Here is a 21,294-nt window from a genome sequence, read left to right on the forward strand (position 1 = left end):
CGTGTGTGTTGTCCCACTGGTTGATGGTGAGTATCCAGAGCGTGTAAAAGACTGGGTCGGGCTGTATTACTCAGGCTGCACTACAGCGTCTATTCACGGGCGCGATCCCACTACTGAGCGGCACGGGGGCTTTGACCTGCTCCGTCTCCGACCTGGGCCGGTGCACCCCTCCTTAGGGGACCTGGTGGCCCCGGGCTCCCCCAGGACCACCATGTCGATACCGCTCTTAGTGCGGACACCCGATCGGCATAGTCCGCTGCAGCCCAGAGCTCCTGAGCTCAAACCATCCTCCAGCCTCAGCCTCCCGGTCACGTGGATTACAGGCGCGCGCCACCGCACCCGGCGGTAGCTGCTTCACTCGGACAGGTGTTGGGCTGTCACACAGGTGACGTCATCAGGTGGCACCAAGCGGCGTCTGGTGACGGGAAAACAAAGTGTGTAAGAATGTGTAAGTATAGTGATATTTCCTTTATTTTAGACACAGATTAGATGAACAAAGCAATAAAACATTAAAAACAAATTATTAAATTAAACTATTTCAAAAGCTCCAGGTTTTTATGCCAATGTTTGTTAGGTTTAAATAATGAAAGCAGCTTTGCAGGGCTCGTTAAAGCCTCTATAATCACGTTCTTTACATTAAAGCAGAAGTAAGTGATATATTTGTGTTAATATAAGTCTTAAATAGTTATATCTTCCGACAGCAATCACTTACATAGAGTGTTTGGACTGAAACACGGGTCTGTCAGTCACTCTGCTCTGCTCTGAGCCGAGGAGAAAACATTTATCGTATCCTACAGTTTTTATCCAATGAGGAGAGAGAACGGCATGCAGGGCTGTGTGTGCAGCCAAGGGACGCCGTGAATGTGGCGACGTAGGGACGAGGACTGTTATGGTGCGTTCAAGGAAACTCGTATTTTTCCGACCGTGAAGTCGTACCAGTTCGATCTGGTACGAGTTCACCGGTCGGAAGTTACGAGTGGCCGTTATAGTGACTTTCACCGGTAAAACAGGTCGGAAAAACACGAGTGGGTTGCCTGGAACGCTACAAAGTCGTAAGTTGTGACTTGAAGCTGTAATTTACGATTTCAAAAGCCTGCCTGGAACGCAGCATTAGCGAAAACGACCGGACCACTTACTTCTGCTTTAATTTATACATCAGCTGTTGAACGGCTCCTCAGGTGGGAACACTAAGTTCACCATGGGACACCAGCAGAAGTCTCATGTCGTCACTGAAGGCCACAGTGAGCCAAGTTTGTTTGGCCATGTAACTTACTGGGGGATGTCAGCTGGTAGTGTCAGGGCCGGAGCAAGATCCAACAAAAATGTGTCAATACCCTATTAGTCCCAGTCCTAAAGGACAAGGCTGCAAAGTTCAATAGAATTCACAACTATCACCCAGTTGCTCTGACAAGTTCTCTCTAAAGTGTTTGAGTGAGTCTTGCTGAGTAGGCTGCAAATGTTTGTTGGAAAGTCTATCACCTGTCCGTTGATGACCTGATAATATTTAGCCTGTACAGTGCAGGTTTGCAGCAATTATGTTTCTTTTGTAGAACAGATTTTGATATTAAATTTAATGCCAAGTCAAACAATATCATGCTCATCAGTAGGCTAATGAGGACAGGAGATCAATCTTCCCTGTTTTGCACTTGAGAGGCAATTTCCTCAAGGTTTGTAAAGAAACAAAATCTTTTGGACATTTCATGTCTGAAGACGTGAATGATGCAGAGACATGTGTAGTGTATTATCCACCTGAACTTTTTTGCTTTAATATCTTGAATTATCTTATGTTCTTCATGGTGTTTACTTTACTGTTACTTACTTACATTTTTGTTGGATCTTGCTCCGGCCCTGACACTACCAGCTGACATCCCCCAGTAAGTTACATGGCCAAACAAACTTGTTGCTGTATAAATTCTCAGTGTAATGCTCTTTGTTCAGAGCCTGCTGCACTCCTACTGCTGACCTGCTGCTGGAGGCTCACTGTGGCCTTCAGTGATGAGACTTCTGCTGGTGTCCCATGGTGAACTTAGTGTTCCCACCTGTGGAGCCGTTCAACAGCTGATGTATAAATTAATGTAAAGAACGTGATTATAGAGGCTTTAACGAGCCCTGCAAAGCTGCTTTCATTATTTAAACCTAACAAACATTGGCATAAAAACCTGGAGCTTTTGAAATAGTTTAATTTAATAATTTGTTTTTAATGTTTTATTGTTTTGTTCATCTAATCTGTGTCTAAAATAAACCAAATATCACTATACCTACACATTCTTACACACTTTGTTTTCCCGTCACCAGATGCCGCTTAGTGCCACCTGATGACGTCACCTGTGTGACAGCCCAACACCTGTCCGAGTGAAGCAGCTGTCGCCGGGTGCGGTGGCGCGCGCCTGTAATCCACGTGACCGGGAGGCTGAGGCTGGAGGATGGTTTGAGCTCAGGAGCTCTGGGCTGCAGCGGACTATGCCGATCGGGTGTCCGCACTAAGAGCGGTATCGACATGGTGGTCCTGGGGGAGCCCGGGGCCACCAGGTCCCCTAAGGAGGGGTGCACCGGCCCAGGTCGGAGACGGAGCAGGTCAAAGCCCCCGTGCCGCTCAGTAGTGGGATCGCGCCCGTGAATAGACGCTGTAGTGCAGCCTGAGTAATACAGCCCGACCCAGTCTTTTACACGCTCTGGATACTCACCATCAACCAGTGGGACAACACACACGCTCACACACCACGTCCACATCCACCACAACAGCTCCATCACTCCAAATGTCGCTGCTCATCAAACATCAAACCTGTTGGAGCTACAGCGCCTCCACCTGGAGGAGAGCACCAATCACAGACCAGCATCAATGGACTGGATCGAGGATCAGGCCTGTTTCCTAGACAACACTCATTCACACCAGCATCTGTCAATCAAACTATTCAGCTTGGAAACATCATTCACTCTCTTCTTAACACACTGAAACCTCACACTTGTATTACTTTTATTGGAGAAAAACATTAAGTGACACTTAGGAGAGAAACTAAGACAACACTATTGTTATCATTATTATGACAATGATGATGATTGTTGTTGTTGCTCTACATTCAGTTAGGCTACATGTTGTTGAAACATTGAATGAAATGTATACTGTAGACCTAGTTTCACAAACCTTACATCCACTTCTCCATCATATAGGCTAGTCAAACAGGCCTAATAACCTATTTATCAGATAGCTGTGACTTTAAAGGGATAGTTCAACATTTTTACAAATTGACCCATTGCCATAATTCCTACAGTCTTAGCAGTAGGTTTGTTACCTTCAATTGTCGGTGCAAGCTGTTTTAAGAACGGTGGAGCAGAGCTACGCTACTGAGGCTAATGGGATTTCTTGGTTTCCCTCATCAAACTCATCAAATACGCAATCCAACAACTCCAAAATGCTCTGGTGGAAAAGTTGTGACCTGCACATTTACCACGCTATGAGATAATAACGGAACGTTATGAGAGTCGTTTTCGAGGCAAATGCAGAGACTGCTTGCCGAGAAACTGCCCCCAGACGGGAACGTGCATCAGCGTTTTTGCCAGAATTGACCTCGAACAATCAAACCTTCTCCTAAAACTATAGGGATTGTGGCAATGGTCCAATTTGCCAAAATGTTGAACTATCCCTTTAACAAATAAAAGTTTTCTTGGTGTCCTGCAGCCGCCTCCAGTTAAGTAACCTGCCAGTTCTCTCTCCTCACATCGTCTTCATCATCCGCCCATCCTCCACACATTGTATGAATGGACCCACGTTGTATGAATGGACGCTCAGCATCCTCCTCCTCCTGCTCCATCATCATCATCATCATCATCACCATCATCATCATCATCAGCTCCCCCACCGTCAGCCTGTTGTGTGTGGCGTGACGTGGTCGATCACGACGTGCCTTTTAAATGTTAAGTGAAGTAGGCAGAAGATCGTGATTCAGTCCAAAGGAGGAGCCTATTGAGGAGCGTGGAGCGCGAGGAGGCAGCAGGGAGAGAGAGAGAGGGAGAGATACAGAGAGGAGGAGAGACACAGAGAGAGAGAGGGAGAGATACAGAGAGGAGAGAGAGAGAGTTGTTTGGTATCCTTGTCCTCCTCATCAGCATCCTCAGTTGTAAAAGCGCTCAGGGAGAGAGGACGACAGCATGGAGCGTATGGAGTCCATGGAGCCGATCTCGGCGTACTACACCACGGATTACCCGGAGATCCAGCCCGACAGCGCCTACGGATCCGGGGAGACCACGGAAAACCCGGCAAAGACCCCCCCGGCTCCCACATATGACGAGGATTTAGTGCACAAGGTAAGAAATTCACCTTTCAACTTTGCAAAGCTGTTTTGTGGTCAGCTGTGATCCAAACCAAACCAAACCCCTGTCCTCCAGACAGTCCGGGTACGCCTCCGCGGTGGACCGGCACTGCGCTCTCCGTGGTGCTGATCCAACACTTGGATGCGGTTTTGCTTGGTCCGTTTCCAGCCTTGTTGCGCGTCACACTTGGCCAGAGCACATATTTCCCTCAGCGATAAGTAAAGCTTCCTGTATCTAACTGAGAGATGAAGCTTCGAGCAAAGCACTGCATTCCTCTGTAGCATGCCTTATACACATGTGCCTGCTATGCTATTGTCACTACGGGAGACCCCCCCCCCCCTCTCAATTCAGTGGTGCACATACATCCACTTCCGCTCTTGAATGTGCAATTAGTCTACAATGTAGAGGACTGGTCTTCATTAGAGGAATTAGAGGAGGTGTTTGGTTAATCAGACATTCATATATGTCTGATTAACCATATAAATTCAACATAGATAGGCTACTTTATATAGGCTGTCACCATACACATTTTTTTTTACTGTGGGTAGCCTATTGTAGAAACCTACCCAGAGGATATAGTGTACTGTAACCTATATAACACTGGTCATATGGGGACATACATTCAACCTATGTCATATTTTTGTTTTGTTTTAGTTTAGTTTAGTTTATTTTGTTCTTGACATGGCACTTCATTGTACAATAGAAATTACAGCTCAACATAAATTCAGCAGCTAGACACGGTGTAAAAAAAAAAAAAAAAGACAAAACAGAAAATATGCAAATCAAAGTAAACAATAAGTAAATAAAGAAAGTGTATAATAGACATTTAGACCGAAAAGATGTAGGCTGAATCTTCAATCAAGTTATGTTAAAACCTATGCAATCTACTAGTTCCTTTCATCAGCAAATAAACAGAGTCAAACAAAAGAAGACAGAAAAAAAAGAGTGAGAAAAGCCCTACAGTATCACATTGCTCCAACTATACATTAATTGAGTGTTTTTTTAAATGAGATTATGGTGCTGCATGTTTTTAAGTCATTCTCCAGATTATTCCAGCTGTTGCCCTTGTACATCTTAGTTTAGGGTTGGTTCTGATTTTTGACTTTCTAAATATACACACCCCTCTGCTGTAATGGCTTTGTCTTTTATTGAATATTTCTAGTGGGCAGGTGATGAAACCTGACCTAATTTAGTCACTGAATCTTCTGAAATGCTTGTAACTGCACATTTGATCTTGAATTAGATGATTCATACAAATGCAGATAAAAGTTCCTCTGGATGTCTGCAGTGGTGGCTGTGTTAGAATACTTTTTATCAGCAGTACCACTGTGAAGAAAATATTACGTTACAAGTAAAAGTGTTAAATGTGATAGACACATTGCAATTTGTTTTACCCAGACAACATGTATCTGAAACTAAACAATGTCCAAAAATACAACATCAGATGAGGATTCAAGATGCAGACCATGGCAGCTGTTCTCTAGACATTGGTTGTGACAACTTAAATTACCGACATGAGAGAAATGTCATGCGCTGGCTCTGGTTTTACTCACAGTGAGTTACAGTGACATTTATGATATAATGTCACTGTGACATACTGTATGATTTTGCCTCTCAGGGAGAAGGTTCTGGGTTTGATTCACATGTTCTCCCTGTGGCGGTGTGGATATGAGTTCTCTTTCTCCGTCCCACAGTCCAATCACATGCACAGTTGGTCATCAAATGATACTGCCCACTGACTTCACTCCAATACCGACCTTTGACCTGGCTATAGAAAGAGGAGAGACAAATGAGAGATTCCCTCCGGGCATCAGAGAAATGTCACATTATATTATGTTTTATTGCAGTAACAGCATCAAATCACACACACACACAGCCCTTATACTTTCCCTTCATATATCAGTCACTATAGGGAATTTGTGCTCACCCTGTTTCTGTTAAATGTTAATGCATTTTCAATTGTTAAAGGTCCAGTGTGTAATAATTGGCAGGGTTTATTGGCAAAATCTGAACAAACTACCCATGAATATATTTTGTATAAGTGTATAATCGCTATAAAATAAAGTTAGTTTGGTTTCCGTAGCCTTATAATTATTTTAGGATTTTAGAGAGTGTTGCCATCTTGCGCCACCATGTTTGTACGGCAGCCCGAACGGAAAATAGAGAGCGCGTTTCGCGTTTATAAATAAACCAACGAAGATCAGAAAGAGGAAGGAAAGAAGAAGGAAACAGCAGACGTATGGTAAAATGGTTTAGATCTTCACTTCATCGCTCCATGCTCCTGAAATACTCCCAGTCGTCCCAGTCCTGGTAAACAAGTTTTCTGTCCTCAGAGGCCACCGTCACTGAGTACAAACAAGTGAGTGAGCGCTGGAGTCTAGAATCTGAACACTGGATATAACGGTTCCCCCCCCATTTTACACACTATAGACCTTTACTGTAATATAAAGGCACTTCTTAAAATCTATATACACACACACAGTGATCATGATGCCATAGCATGAATTAGCTCCTGAGGCTGAAGCTGCTGAGTGACTATATGTCATTAGTGTGAGTTTAGTGAGAACTGAGTTCTCCCCAAGGCTAATTGGTCTGTTGAGACATGAACCTAATGTAACCACTACACTCTATTATCAGCTTGCTCTAACAGTCTCACATGCTTTGTATGTGAGTGAGTGCGTGTGTGTGTGAGCCCTCTGTTGTGAGGGGAGCAGGTGTTTCGCAAAGGGGCAAATTATAACAAGGCAAGCTGTTCTTTTAAAACTCAGGAACAACTGTTCTTTTCAGGTGAACCGCTCTCAGGTCGGTCCAGTTTTCTCCCTGTCTCACTTTTTTTTCCATATAGTCTTTTCCATTGTCTCTTTTGACTGAGGGGGTCGACTTTCAGTCATTACACAACAAAATGGAGCTCTCTCTTTGAGTGCTTCCTACTTATTCCAGTGGTTGCACATGGAGCTGAAATGACACTGTGGTTTTACAGTACAGCATCCTCCTACATCTCATCACCACAGTGACGTTACACTCCATTCTATAGTTCTACTGAAATCAGTGCAACATCGATTTAACATCTTCTTAAATTTGGTGATCATATCATAGAGGTTTTTATATAGAATAATATTTATCGTAATGTCAACAAATCCTTTTATAAGACAAAAACCTTCAGAAGTCAGTCCCTGTTTATGGCTGTCAACCCATTAAGAGCCTACACTCATCAATACTGTTTATATGAGGAAGGACAATGTGTCATGAATAATGTGTGATGTGAAAATTATTATTCGGCCTCGGGCAGCATTGTTTTGCTTCTACAGCCTCTTGTCATTCTAATTTCCAGCAGCAGATGTTGTCTTGTTCAGACACACTCAGCGTTTACAGGCTGAGTGTTTTCTCAGTCATCTGTCTCTCACGGCTCTGACAGAACAACTCCATCGTTTCATCTGTCTGCAGTCTGCCGCAGGAAGAGGTCAGAGCGCAATCAAAGTATTAGTTTAATAAAGTGAAGTCATGAGACTGTGCTGTAGTTAATTTATTTCCTGACATTAGCTTGCTAAGAATCCTATTGGCTTCTTGTTAAGAGAACAAATCTGGAGTATCTACAACCCTGCCGGGCTCCATAGAGCTAACTGATTTTTAAATTTTTTTTTAGAAGAGTGAATCATTTTGGTTTGACACATGTCATATTATTTGCAGTGATGCTGGCGGTATTTAAAAAGAAAGAAAGAAAACATTGCCAATTTGAAATTGCATAGTTAGATAACAGTCCTTTATTAGTCCCACAGTGGCAAAATGTGCAGCAGCAAAGTGGACAGCACTAAACAAAAATTTACATATCAATAACAGGTGATTTAAAGGTCCAGTGTGTAATAATTGGCAAGGTTCATTGGCAAAATCTGAATATACTACCCATGAATATACATAATTGTATAAGTGCATAACCGCTATAAAATAAAATCAGTTTGGTTTTCGTAGCCTTATAATTATTCTTTTATTTAAAAATATAGTAAGGGTCTTGCTTTAGAGAGTGTCGCCATTTACGCCACCATGTTTTTATGGCAGCCTGAACGGAAAATCCAGCCAGACAGGGAGCATGGTTTAAGAGTTTCGTGTTTATAAATAAACCAACGAAGAATAAGGCAGAAGGAAAGAAGAAGGAGAAGGAAACAGCAGACATATTATAAGATGGTTTAGATCTTCACCTCATCACTCCGTGCTCCTGAAATACTCCCAGTTTTCCCAGTCGTGGTAAACAAGTTATTTTGTCCTCGGAGGCCACCGTCACTTTGCCAACGGGAGGGGGGAGGGTTAAAGCAGATATCAGTGGCACGGCCGTTTCGGCTAATGCTGTGTTCAAGGCAGGCTTTTGAAACCGTAAGTTACAGCTTCAAGTCACAACTACGACTTGGTAGCGTTCCAGGTAACCCGTAGCTCGTGTTTTTACCGTCCTGTTGTCTGTGAAAGTTCCCTATAACGGCCACTCGTAACTTCCGACCCGTGAACTCGTACCAGATCGAACTGGTATGACTTCACAGGAAGGAAAAACACAAAGTACGAGTTTCCTTGAACGCACCATGAGTTAGCAGCCCCCGCCCTTGTCAGGCATCAATTGGTCCTCGTGCTACGTCACCACATTCACGCGCATCCCTTGGCTGCACACACAGCCCTTCATGCCGTTCTCTCCCCTCATTGGATAACACTTGTATCCCACAAGGAAAATTTTCTCCTCGGGTTACAGCAGAGCAGAGTGACGGAGAGACTCGTGTTTAGGCTGAAATACTTCATGTAAGTGATTGCTGACGGAAAATAGGACTATTTAGGACTTATATTAACAAAAACATTCCACTGATATCTGCTTTAAGCGAGTGAGTGAGCGCTGCAATCTAGAATCTGAAGATATCACGGTTTTCCCCCCATTTTACACACTGGACCTTTAAAGAAAAAAAAGATGAATAACAAACAATGATAATATAATCAGTGCAAGTCGGATGTATTGCAAAGATTAACTGTAATTGTGCTGTAATTTCATCATTCTGTTTTGGATAATGCACAGACATTTTCAACAAGCAAAATGAGCAGCACACTTAGGCACACACACACACACACACACAGTCACTATACTGTAAATCTGTGTCAGCCATCAGCCTGGGAATGTGAAACTACAGTAATCTGCTCCTGCTCTGTGGTTTCAGATCCCAGCTGTGCTGCGTATCCAGGAGCAAATTAGTGGCAATATGAGAAACGTCAAGCTGAGTTAGATCTCTGCCTCGTCACAGGCTTCATGTTCCCCAGGAGAATGAAAGTGACGTTTGTCTCCTCTCAGGCAGCAGAACATCACCACCGTGGAGATGTCGCCGTGACATCAGGGACATTTGACGGCACGCACGTCTCTGTGACCACGGTGGTACAGTGCTACACTCCATGTAGCACTGGGCCCAAATAAGAAGCAGGGAAGCTCAGTGGCACTTAACAATCTGTTATCAGTTTATTTACACACACACATACTGTACACATCCCCAACGTCATCCACGTCTAATTCCCAAACATCTGCGATGCTTTTGCTTATCCCCCTCCAGTGGGGTTTTATGAGATGAGACTAACCTCTGTTACCACGGAAACACCCCCCCTCCCCCACAAACACACACACACCCCTGTCAAGCCAAAAATACAGAGGCTAATGGGATTTCTTGGTTTCCCTCATCAAACTCATCGAATACACAATCCAACAACTCCAAAACGCTCTGGTGGACAAGTTGTGACCTGCACATTCACCACGCTATGAGATAATAACAGAACGTTACGAGACGGTTTTCGAGGTAACTTCATGCAAAACCGCTGATGCGCGTTGCCTTCAGGGACAGTTTTTCAGCAAGCAAGTCTCTGCATTAACCTGTAAAACAACTGAGGGATGAGGGAAACCAAGAAATCCCATTAGCCTCCGTAGCTCTGAGCAGCTCGCAGCTCTGCTCCACTGTTCTAAAAATAGCTTGCACCGAGCCACCGACAATTAAAGGTAACAACCAATATGACTATAGCGATTATGGCAATGGGCCAATTTGCCAAAATGTTGAACTATCCCTTTAAGCCTATTGCTTTTGTCCTTGCACAAACACACACACACAAGCATACGTTTGCAGGCATTGTGTTACTCACTGGCAGTAAACAGGAAACGGATTCCATTAGGATCAGATGGAGTGATGATAATGTAGTTGGTTTGTAATATGTGCAGAAACTGATCATTCATTCCACTTTCTGTTTATTGTTATAGTCACAAGAACAGAAGTGTTAGCTATGAATAAAACAGTGTGTTTATCTGCAATCTAACGTTTGCATGTCAATCTAGTTTAGGTACAAGGTCAATGAGAATCATTGTCACTGCATTATAATGATACTAATATAATAACCTTTCAGTAGAGGCCGGTATGAAACATACAAATGGTTCAGAGTAAAATGTAAATAGACATCAGTCAAAGAGAACACAGCAGCTGTGTCTCCATCAACCTGCATAATGCTGACTTTGAGTCACAGCAGTGAGGGAGGGAGGAAACAAAAGCCTATAAAAGTGTTTCCTTCAGATCTGTGGCTGAAATAAAACTAATAAAAATACTCTCTGCTCCTTCACTTGTCAACATGGAGCGACCAGGTGGTGGGTGGAGTATAAGGCCTGACCCAGAATTCTCAAGAGCTGAGCTTCAAGTCCCAGTTTCTATTGTTTTTAGTTTATAAGTGGGAAAAATAACATTTTAGTTGTAATTTCAGTTTACAGTACATTTTTTTCCTGAAAGCACAAGTTTTTTTGTAACATTACCGTAAATTGCGAGTATGTGCAGTGTTGTGTTATTATTGTATTGTCAATTTGGAACGATTATAGTTTTTTCTCTCTCTCTTAAAGTTTTAATAATTTTGTTTTATTAATGGTCCAAACCCCTGTGTTCTTCACACTGGTTCCAACACTTCTAGGGCCGTCAACATTTTGGTGCTTTACCTTTTTCACCACTGAACAAACATTGTACTGCTTCAATGGCCGCTCCCTCAACAGTGTATTTCAAAAGCAGCCATTGAAGTTACACCTGGGTGAAGCTGATAGGGGAATTCAGAGGACGTCGTGTTGCTGAGGCAGGAACCTCAGTGTGTTTCCTCCACCGCAGAGATGTGAGTCTTTACTGAGTGTTTCTAAAATCCCCTCAGATCAAAGAGAAGCTATAAAACCTGTAGCTGTTGAGAAAAGCTGCTGCGGCATCTCAGCTCTAATCCTCTCCTCTTCATCCCCCTCTCCCTCCTCACCAGCCTTCAACATCCAGAGAGCAGTGAGACAAAACTGTAGTGCAGTTAGACACCATCTGGAGCACGCTGAACAAAGAGCAACTCTGACTTTCTATGGATGTTCAGAAGTGGGTGAAAGTCTGGACAGACTTAAAGGGATATTCCAACATTTTGCCAAATTCACCAATTGCCTATAGTCATAGCAGTAGGTTTGTTACTTTAAATTGTCGGTGCATTTTGTTTTTCAATCAGCGGGACAGAGAAACAAGCTGCTCAGCGAACACTACGGAGGCATATGGTATTTCTGGGTTACCGTGGTGAATGTGCAGGTCACAGCTTGTCCACCAGAGCGTTTTGGAGTTGTTGGATTGTGTTTTTGATGAGTTTGATGAGGGAAACCAAGAAATCCCATGAGCCTCCATAGCTTAGCTCTGAGCAGCTCGCTGCTCTGGTCCGCTGTTCTAAAAAATAGCTTGCAAAATAGCTTGCAATTAAAGGTAACAAACCTACTGCTATATAGCGATTATGGCAATAGGCAAAATTTGCCAAAATGCTGAAATATTCCTTTAAGAACCTCCCAACATACACACTACTGTTACAGATGTTCTCTAAACACCTCACAAGCAAAATCTCCATAGATGCCCACTGTAGCTGACATCATCAGGGGCCCACTTGGGTGAGTAATGTCATCATGGGAGTTTTTAGGGGGTTTACTGTTGTCATTGCAAAACTTACCATTGGGGCCCTTTGTCCGTAGGGGGCCTGGTTAACTCTCTTGGCTGTGTAAACAAACCACTACGTGAAAGATTTGGGATTTGCCAGTGTAATATTGATAATACTCATTCACAAGATCACCTGGAGCCCTGTTGAGAATGAGATCAGGAGGTTGTGTGCATACTAGTAGCATACTAGTGTGCAACTAAAAGTCTGGTCTTCTAATTGTTATTGCTCGTGCTGTGATCAATGTTAGATTTTTGAGCATCCTGAACTAGTGTATTGGCAGATTATTGTATCAGCTGCCTCCTACAGACTCTAAGTGGATCTAATGTGATTGCTGATATACTGTTGTGCGGCACAGATCAAGTTAAATCTTTGTAAAACATGAATACATCAAGAAAGGAAGGAGTGGACTCCACACCATTGACACCAATGTGAGGATCTAATCTGTGCGGCGCAGGGCAATCTCCCCTTTCTCAATTATGAATACATCAACTCCACTGTCTAATTATGTCAATCATAAGGCAATAGATAAATGTAGGAATAAAAAAGTCCTTTGTGTGTCTATGTCTTGACACCAATGCCACCCCCTTGAATTTGAAATGTTGCTTTTTTCTCCTTTTTCTTTGATTTTCCTGTGTAACATGATGTCAGGTTGCTGACATTTCGCTAACAACCATATTGAATTGTTTCCCAGAAATCAATTCTTCACTGCCCTCAAGCAGTAGCCTACACACGGCACGATCTCCTGAGCAGTGAAGAACTGACTTTCGTGGAAACTGTCATTTTATCTGAATGTGAAACTATAAAGTTGAGTTAGACTGTAATCAGATCAGTGCATAGACTGATCCAGGATTTAGACTGTTACGATTCCAGTGTTGGTGTTGGAATAACTCTAGTTTACATCTTGCCAAAATGATAATGACATTGACTAGTATGTAGGCTATGTGTCTGTGGTTTTGTGTTACCTGTTGCATTTCCAGTACATTTGTATGTATCTCATGATTCCTAATTCTACCTCTGACTCTGCCCAGACTTAGTTTAACAATTTTTCAACACAATGTCTGACTCATTCACCATTTCAAAAGTGTTCAACATCAGCATTTTCATTTCACAGCAAGGTCAGGAATATTTAACTGAATGGAGAAAAAAAACTCAACCTGTATTTGCTGCATCAATCTTTTCTTTAAGAAGTCAGTAAACGATTCTATGTGTGTGTGTGTGTGTGTGTGTGTGTGTGTGTGTGTGTGTGTGTGTGTGGAGGTGTTTGGTGCCTCTGTGACTTTTCTAAGTGGGCTGCAAATGAAAGACCGGCCTGTATTAACTGCTGGCCCATGCACGGTGACTAACTCAGTTCTGAGTGTTGCTTTGGATTCATTTTGCTCCTCGAAGGTCGTCTGCTCCAGTTTGTGAGTCAGGCTCTAATAATGGTCCTCTGCCTTGTTATTCTCTGTGTTGCTTCAAAGCAGAGATCTCCGGTGTGACGCAAACGCTGACTCATAACTTGATATTATGAAATGACAGAGAGTTCAGCCGGAGACAGGTGTTCCAAGCCAATACTGAGCCCAATATAGTTTTATTGAAACTGACCTTAACCCATTTACTTGGTGGTATATCTACTGCTACAGTCAGAAGCACTTTGTCAGGGTTGATCCATGAGAAGATACTGTACCAAGAGCCAAAAACCTCTCTCTCTAGAGATCAATGAACCAATCAGAAGGCAGGAGACTCTGGTCCTTCTCCTCTGATTGGCTGACTGTTTTGAGAGTTCAGGTTAAACACTCAAACACTAAATCCTGCACCACTAGATGGTGGGTCCATGTGGGCTGAGAGGGCTCACTGCTTTGTTGTGACATCACAAAGTCACAGAGGTCCCGACGGTTGGTTTCAAGGCTCGGTTTCTGAAGTGAGTCTCGGTCTCAGTTTCTGAAGAGAGTCAGAAAAAAATTCTCCATTCTCCATTGCACCACCTTCACCAGCTTGGACTGTTGACATGAGGCAGGTTGGGTCTATGGATTCAAACTCTGACCATCTGCTGCCTCTTCTACTGTCCACTGCAAACTCAGGTTTCTTGTTGTTGTTGTTGTACTGCATCTACTTTGAGTTTGGATGTGTTGTCAGCAGAGTGGTTATCTGAGTGACTATAGCCAGATTGGCTCTCTCAACGGCACAGAGCTGCTGCTCACTGGATAATTTGTTTGTTTGTTTCTGACTGTGTGCGTGTCAAAATCTCAGTTTCAGAAACATCTCAATCAGCACTAAAGTTCCTCACCTCCATCTGCAGGATTTTACATACATGGCTGCCATTCACTGATTGGATGATTGCAAGAATAAGCAGATGTGCATGGTTCTGCTACTTGTTTCAGCTGCTGCCTTCAGGCATTAAGACACACACATCCAGATTCAGAAACAGTTTCTTCCCCCAGGCACTAAACTCTCAATAAACACAGTGTACATTGCACTATGAACTCACCAAACTGTGACCGTTCAGTACTGTCATGCACTGTAGTATGCCAGCTGATGCCAAATTGCACTATGGACTATTGCTTTTTATTATTGTATATGCAGTTTGTGTTTATGCACCATTAGGAGTAGCATCTCCAATTTCGTTGCATCTGATACAATGTCAATAAAGCTTCTACATGTATTCTATTCTATTCTATTCTATTCATCTAAGGTGCTCAGTGACAGTTTGTATAAATATAAAGGTAGATAAAGTTTGGGTCCGTGTTGCTGAGTGTGTATGTGTGTGTGTGTGTCCTCCTGCAGACGATCCTGGTCGGGGACAGTGGAGTGGGGAAGACGTCTCTGCTGGTGCAGTTTGATCAGGGCAAGTTCATCCCAGGCTCCTTCTCTGCCACAGTGGGCATCGGATTCACGGTACGTGTGTGTGTGTGTGTGTGTGTGTGTGTGTGTGTGTGTGTGTGTGTGTGTGTGTGTGTGTGTGTGTACTTGTACAGCTACTGTATACATGTGAGGACCAGTTTGAGTTTTGAACCAACAGTGAGAACGTTTTGGGAAAGTGAGGACATTTTGGCTTGTCTTCACTTTCTCAGACCCCTTCCCAGGGCTTTTTGAGAGTTAAGTGTTTATAATAACTAGGTTATTATTAGGTATATGTTACATTAAGAGTGAGAGAGGTTAGGCATTTGTTTTGGATGGCTAAGGTTAGGGTACGGGGCTAGGGAAAACATTATGTAAATTGGTGTCCTCACAAAGATAGCCCTACAAACGTGTGTGTGTTCTGGATTTATTGGCCCAGTTTTGGGGATAGGATAAATGTGTGATATGTTAATCACCAATCTCAGTATAGCAGAACAGGATTAAAATGCATGAAAGCTGCTCCACAATACTCTCTAACTCCTCGTCGTCACACATGTGGACCAAAGTGATTATGAAGAGAACTTGAGCTGATAAAGTCCAGTGTGGTCTGCAGGTTTGTTCTGTGCTCCAACCTCTTGACACTGAAGTAATAAGATCAAAGTCATTTTCTAATGCACACCCACACTTTCCACACACCTGGGAATGTGTATAATAACACACGTAATAATGTCCTAACTGATGAGATAAGAGCAGTGGAAGCTGAGTTAGCGATGTGGCGCATTGCTCTGTAGTCACCCGTCAAAAAACCGAGGATTACCCACAATGCATGTGCACAAACACCCCAAAAATGTTGCTCTCTTGTCTCCTCTGTTTGACACGGCCTTTATCAACGAGACCCTCCAATTAACCAGTGTCAACAGCTCCAGATACAACAGCTGGTCGTCATGCAAGCTTCCAAAGACAAAGCCTGCTGCAGCCACAAGAGGGCAGCACATTACATAATGAATGCAAATGGCCATCAGATCATTTATGGGATGTGTTGTGTTGGTTAACTGGGGGAGCATTGCTTCACTTTGGTCTGGACTACACACACACATACAGTACCACTGAGGGATGGTCAATGGACGTTTGTTAGTCACTAATATTGGAAAATGACAAAACATAAAGACTCAACATCAACTCTTACACTGGATAACGCACAACGCCCCATCATGTCCTTCCAACTCAACTACACAAACAAAGCAGAGAACAAACATGTCACCCTCAAGCACAATAATTCTCTATTATATGATTTGAATTGAATGAGCTGCTCCCTCTAAAGGGTGAGGGTGACCCTGCCTCATGTCGAACATGATGATGCTCCTGTGAGAGAGTGGTTGTGTTGTCTGAGGGGAACAGGTCTGACAAACCCAGACTCAATTTAAATAATGTTTTAAGTTCCATATAAGTTATTATAGGTATTTTTCAGTGTATTTGAACAAGGACATACATATCTAAACCTATGTAAATAACCAATCTGCATGGAAAGAAAGAATACTTTTACCTTTTCCTTCTTTGTCATTCCTTTAATATCTGTTTCTGCTCCTTTCAGAACAAAGTGGTGAATGTGGATGATGTAAAGGTCAAACTGCAGGTCAGTGACAGAATCAGTCCCGGTGGAAAAAGATGTGCTTTCATAACAACAGTCTATTTGTAGAACAGACTGGTTTCATTTTGGGCACCAGTGTTGGAACTAAAAATTATAGTTAGCCACATGAAACCAGGCCAAGGCTCCAAGTATAGCTTTTTTTATCCTGTTTCTCTTTCAGATTTGGGATACAGCAGGACAGGAAAGATTCAGGAGTGTGACACATGCATATTACAGAGATGCACACGGTGAGTTAAAATCCCTGTTACTGAGCCACAGGCTGACTTTTTATATTATATGTGGAGATTTCTTCATCATCATTTTCTTGTTTTGTTTCCAAGCCTTGCTCCTCCTGTATGACATCACCAGCAGATCATCCTTTGACAACATCAGGGTAAGTCTGGGATGCATCTACAGCTTGGACAGAGGTGGAGATGTGTGTGTGTGTGTGTGTCAGGGAGGGTCTGAAAAACTGTCATGTGCATGTGTGTGTTTATCATAATTAACCTCCGTTCTGAAGTTAATTCAGTCTCATGCAAAACAGACTGTCTCTCTGTTTTCTTTGACTATGCAATTATGTGTCCTTTTTTGTTTCAGGCCTGGTTAACAGAGATCCATGAGTATGCACAGAGCGATGTAGTCATCATGTTGCTGGGCAACAAGGTGAGAGCTAAGAGCTAAGAAGTGAAGGGAAAGAGTGCTGGGAAGACAGAGGAGGAAGTGATCTGTGGTTTCTAATGAGAGGAGATACAGTTTGTTCCTGGAAGGCTGTGGTCTAATTCAAGTACAAAGTCAGGTCAAATACTGATCACAAATCAGCTTCTGGGTAACACAAATTTGAAGTGTAAAGGTTTAGGTTTTGGTTTATTTATTTAGCCCACATTTAATGGTGCAGTTGCACGGAGGGAACGAAGCCGATTGGCTTGTACATAAGTTCCACCCCTATAACATATTACAACAAGACAAATTTCTATATGGCTAACAAATAAACATAGAAAAAAAGGAGATAAAGTGCATACATAATCAACGTTATATGAGCAAAATGAACAAAAATAAGAAAAAATGGAAAGATAAAGAGCAAAGTGATCAGTAACAAATAGAGACAATAGAAATAAGGTACAAAAATATCATTAATTGAAATCATAAAAAGACAGAGTAAGGATGTGGGATATGGAGAGAGCGGGGAATTTAAGGAGGAGTTAACTGAAAACGAAAGAATAATGAATTAGCATATTTTGTACTGTCCGTATAAACAGCCATGTGATTGTATTGGTTATATCCTGCAGTCAGACAGTAAGTAAACTACATCTGTTTGTACTGTATGTTGTATTTCCCTGTGCCTTCATTTGATTTGAATGCACAGTAACACGGTGAATCTCTGTGTCAGGCCGACATGAGCGGAGAGAGAGCGATCAGGAGAGACGAAGGAGAGAGGCTGGCCAGAGTGAGTGCACCGTATAGTTATTACCTACAGTATTTGGTTCCTCACAAGCACAATGCACTATACAGTTACTTCTGCTGGCATCAGTGGAATATTTGCATCTGTCCCACATGTCACATCAATAAATGCAAGCACAGCTTTCTGTCTGTTAGATGCCATTGTCTTTCAGTTTGAATTTTAAATATGTAAATATACAGGTTTTGTATTCTGATACCAAGTGGTCAAATTTCATGAGACAACAGACTTTTATAAAGAATAATCTAAGTTGTATAATGTTGGTTGTTCCTGCAGGAGTATTCAGTTCCCTTCATGGAGACCAGTGCCAAGACTGGAGTGAACGTGGAGCTGGCCTTCATCGCTGTGGCCAAGTATGACACTATGTTTTTTACATTAACTCTTGTAGCGTCACATTATGTAATAACGCTGCATTATGTAATAATCTGCCACATTTTGTAATAAAATTCTTGAACGCAATATGTAATAAACTTTGCAACATTTTGTAATAAGTTTTTACATATTGCGTTCAAGAAGTTTATTAGAAAATGTTGCAGATTATTACAGAATGCGGTGTTATTACATCATGAGGTGAACATTTATTGCATTACCACATAATGCAGCGTTACAACACTCTACACATGACAACTTGCAAATCTCTATCTGAGCAGCCTGTCATTATAACTTTGACTTTGACTTCCTGGAATATTATCAATGATCAATGATTATAATTTTCTATTTGTCTGGTCTGGTGATATTTGAGCATTTTCTTCTGGAGAGAAAACGGTTGATGTCTATATTAAATAATGTAAGGTATTTAGGCTAGTTGTTTATCACAGCTTCAGCTCACTTCGACTGTCTATCTTGCCATGGACAATGATGTCATTAATGTATTTTTCTCGAGATTTGGAGTTAATTAAATGATAGATTAATACAACCAACAGATATAATAATACTATATAATGAAATGTCTTCATGCAGTGGTTTAGTAAGAACTAGAAATCTGAAACTGATCATACAGTACAGCTGTCCTTCTTTAATGAAATAAAAACAACAGCAACAACAACAAAAATCTTAACCTTAAAGACACTGCTAGTATATTTTTCATATACTTGCACATGTGCGACCACAAATTTGCAGTTTTGCTGATTTAGAGGAGCATGAGGTTCATCATCATTTATCAGAAAAAATACAATGAAAATGAGAGGAAATGTGAATATTTGCTTTGAAAGTCGAATTACGGTGTGCGCCCTTGCACTCTGCTCCTAGTGAAAGAATGTTAGTCTGGGCCCCTATAAATAAATAGATACAAGGGAGGGACAAAGCTGAGACAGGAAGCAGTGCAGCAGACACGTAAGGACAGTCATTTCAAAATAAAACAGGAAACCATACAGACTCATTCAGGAAGTCACACAGGGCCAGATCATGACAGGATATCTTTAAATACAAATACTTAACTCATTCTATTATTTACTAACATTACTGGAGTTACACTGCTCCCAAAGCATTAGTCACGTCCCTGCTGCATCACTGGGCCGAGGCTGTTCTGCATTCTAGCTTTTTCCATGGCAAATATTTCCTCTGTGCTTGCCACTAAAGTTTTTCCTTACCACAGTGTGAATTCCTCTAAACAACAGTTTTAGGTCAGCGGCCTGCACAGCTGGCTTTACAGTTGGTTGGGCAGATTTGTCCCACACACACACACACACACACACACACACCACATGATTGAGTTTAAAAATCCAAACCCTACTGAAAAAACATCAACAAGGGAGGAACCTCCATTCGATCAGAGGTGGATGACACACACTGACTGACGGCGTCACGCCTCGGACGCTGTTCCCCTAAACTGTGTGGTTGTGTCCCTCAGGGATCTGAAGCACCGGGCCATCGAACACCCGAGTCAACCCAAGTTCCAGATCCACGAATACATCGAAGCACAGAGGGAGAAGACGGGCTGCTGCAGCTACTTCTGAACCTCCTCCTCCTCCTCCTCCTCCTCCTCCTCCCACTGCTCAGGGCCAACAGACTGTCAGAGACACGCCGAGAGCTGTGGAGTGTGGGAGGAACGTCCCGTTAACTCACCGCTGCTCCCAAAATATGATGCTGCCATTCATGAAAGCCAAACATAGATCAATGGAAACTGAACTGAGAGGAAGCTCCACAACTCTTCAATCATTGTGAACTATAAAAAAGGGAATATAGCCTTATTACAGTATAATGTATATGCTTTTGCTTTCTTTATGAGAGTGAGATGAGAGAGTGTCGAGCACAGAGCTGGAGTCAGGATGTGGTACCAGCTTATAGCATACAGAGTGAATACCCCATTATCATGATGTCAGTGGATGGACTCTCATGGAACAATGCACCCACTCCTCTGCTGGCCTCTGTTCCACGTCACGTCCCTCTCTCTGCGTTAGTTTCCACCTCCAGATTCAGATGTTCAGAGCTAGAGCACGTCCAAATGTAAAGTTATTTGAGATTATTTGTGTCCTAACAGTCACAGTGCTATCATGCATGTTAAACCGGTATAACAGTCACCATGATTACCCTCTTAGTTTACAGTAGCATGGTATGGTTTGCTAACATTTGTTATTTTTCCCATATGCACACAGTAGCTGTTGGTTACAGAGAACCATCCAGGATTGGATGGCACATCTGTTTCTCGTATGAGGTAGCAGGTGCATCTCAATAAGTTTATTTATGTCAGTAATTCAATTCAAAAAGTGAAATTTATACAGTATATAGATCCATTACACACAGAATGAAACATTTGATGTCTTTATTTATTTAGTTTCTTTTAATTGTAATGATTATGGCTTACATTTAACGAAGACCTAAAATTCACTATCTCAAAAATTGGAATATTACAAAAGAGATTTATTATATGGAAATGTGGTCTTTCTGGAAAGTATGTCCATCTATATGCACTCAGTAGTTGGTTGGGGCTATTTCACTCAAACTAAATGGATTTTTCCATTATATTCTAATTTATTGAGATGCACCTGTATGACAGTGCCAAAGAAGAAACACAACACAACAACAAGCCATAATCTGAAGGGCTCTGAAGCCTGGTTAGCATGTCATAGACACGCTGTAATATAGAACTCAAAGCAATGCCAATTTTATC

At 42.2% G+C, this 21,294-nt stretch overlaps 1 protein-coding gene and 2 non-coding genes across 3 annotated transcripts; 2 read left to right on the forward strand and 1 right to left on the reverse strand.

Moving 5' to 3' along the window:
• Positions 1 to 45: 45 nt before the first annotated feature.
• On the reverse strand, positions 46 to 344 carry LOC146967584 (signal recognition particle RNA). Its single transcript, XR_015034461.1, has one exon.
• Positions 345 to 2,366: 2,022 nt separating this feature from the next.
• On the forward strand, positions 2,367 to 2,665 carry LOC146967585 (signal recognition particle RNA). Its single transcript, XR_015034462.1, has one exon.
• Positions 2,666 to 4,068: 1,403 nt separating this feature from the next.
• Positions 4,069 to 20,351, forward strand: LOC146967586 (ras-related protein Rab-37-like). Its single transcript, XM_085760859.1, has 9 exons — positions 4,069 to 4,302; positions 15,049 to 15,159; positions 16,694 to 16,735; positions 16,911 to 16,977; positions 17,071 to 17,123; positions 17,327 to 17,392; positions 18,117 to 18,173; positions 18,462 to 18,538; positions 20,035 to 20,351. The coding sequence occupies exons 1-9, from the start codon at positions 4,147 to 4,149 to the stop codon at positions 20,138 to 20,140; spliced, it is 735 nt and encodes a 244-aa protein (XP_085616985.1). The 5' UTR covers positions 4,069 to 4,146; the 3' UTR covers positions 20,141 to 20,351.
• The last annotated feature ends 943 nt before the right edge of the window (positions 20,352 to 21,294 follow it).

This window comes from Trachurus japonicus, chromosome 19 (assembly GCF_045865225.1).
Source record: "Trachurus japonicus isolate A0001 chromosome 19, Traja_1.0".
Taxonomy (NCBI): domain Eukaryota; kingdom Metazoa; phylum Chordata; class Actinopteri; order Carangiformes; family Carangidae; genus Trachurus; species Trachurus japonicus.

Coding starts and splice junctions, on each gene's coding strand:
- LOC146967586 (XM_085760859.1), top strand. CDS start 4,147: ATGGAGCGTATGGAGTCCATGGAGCCGATCTCGGCGTACTACACCACG. Junction 4,303..15,048: donor ACGAGGATTTAGTGCACAAG/GTAAGAAATTCA, acceptor GTCCTCCTGCAG/ACGATCCTGGTCGGGGACAG. Junction 16,736..16,910: donor ATGTAAAGGTCAAACTGCAG/GTCAGTGACAGA, acceptor TTTCTCTTTCAG/ATTTGGGATACAGCAGGACA.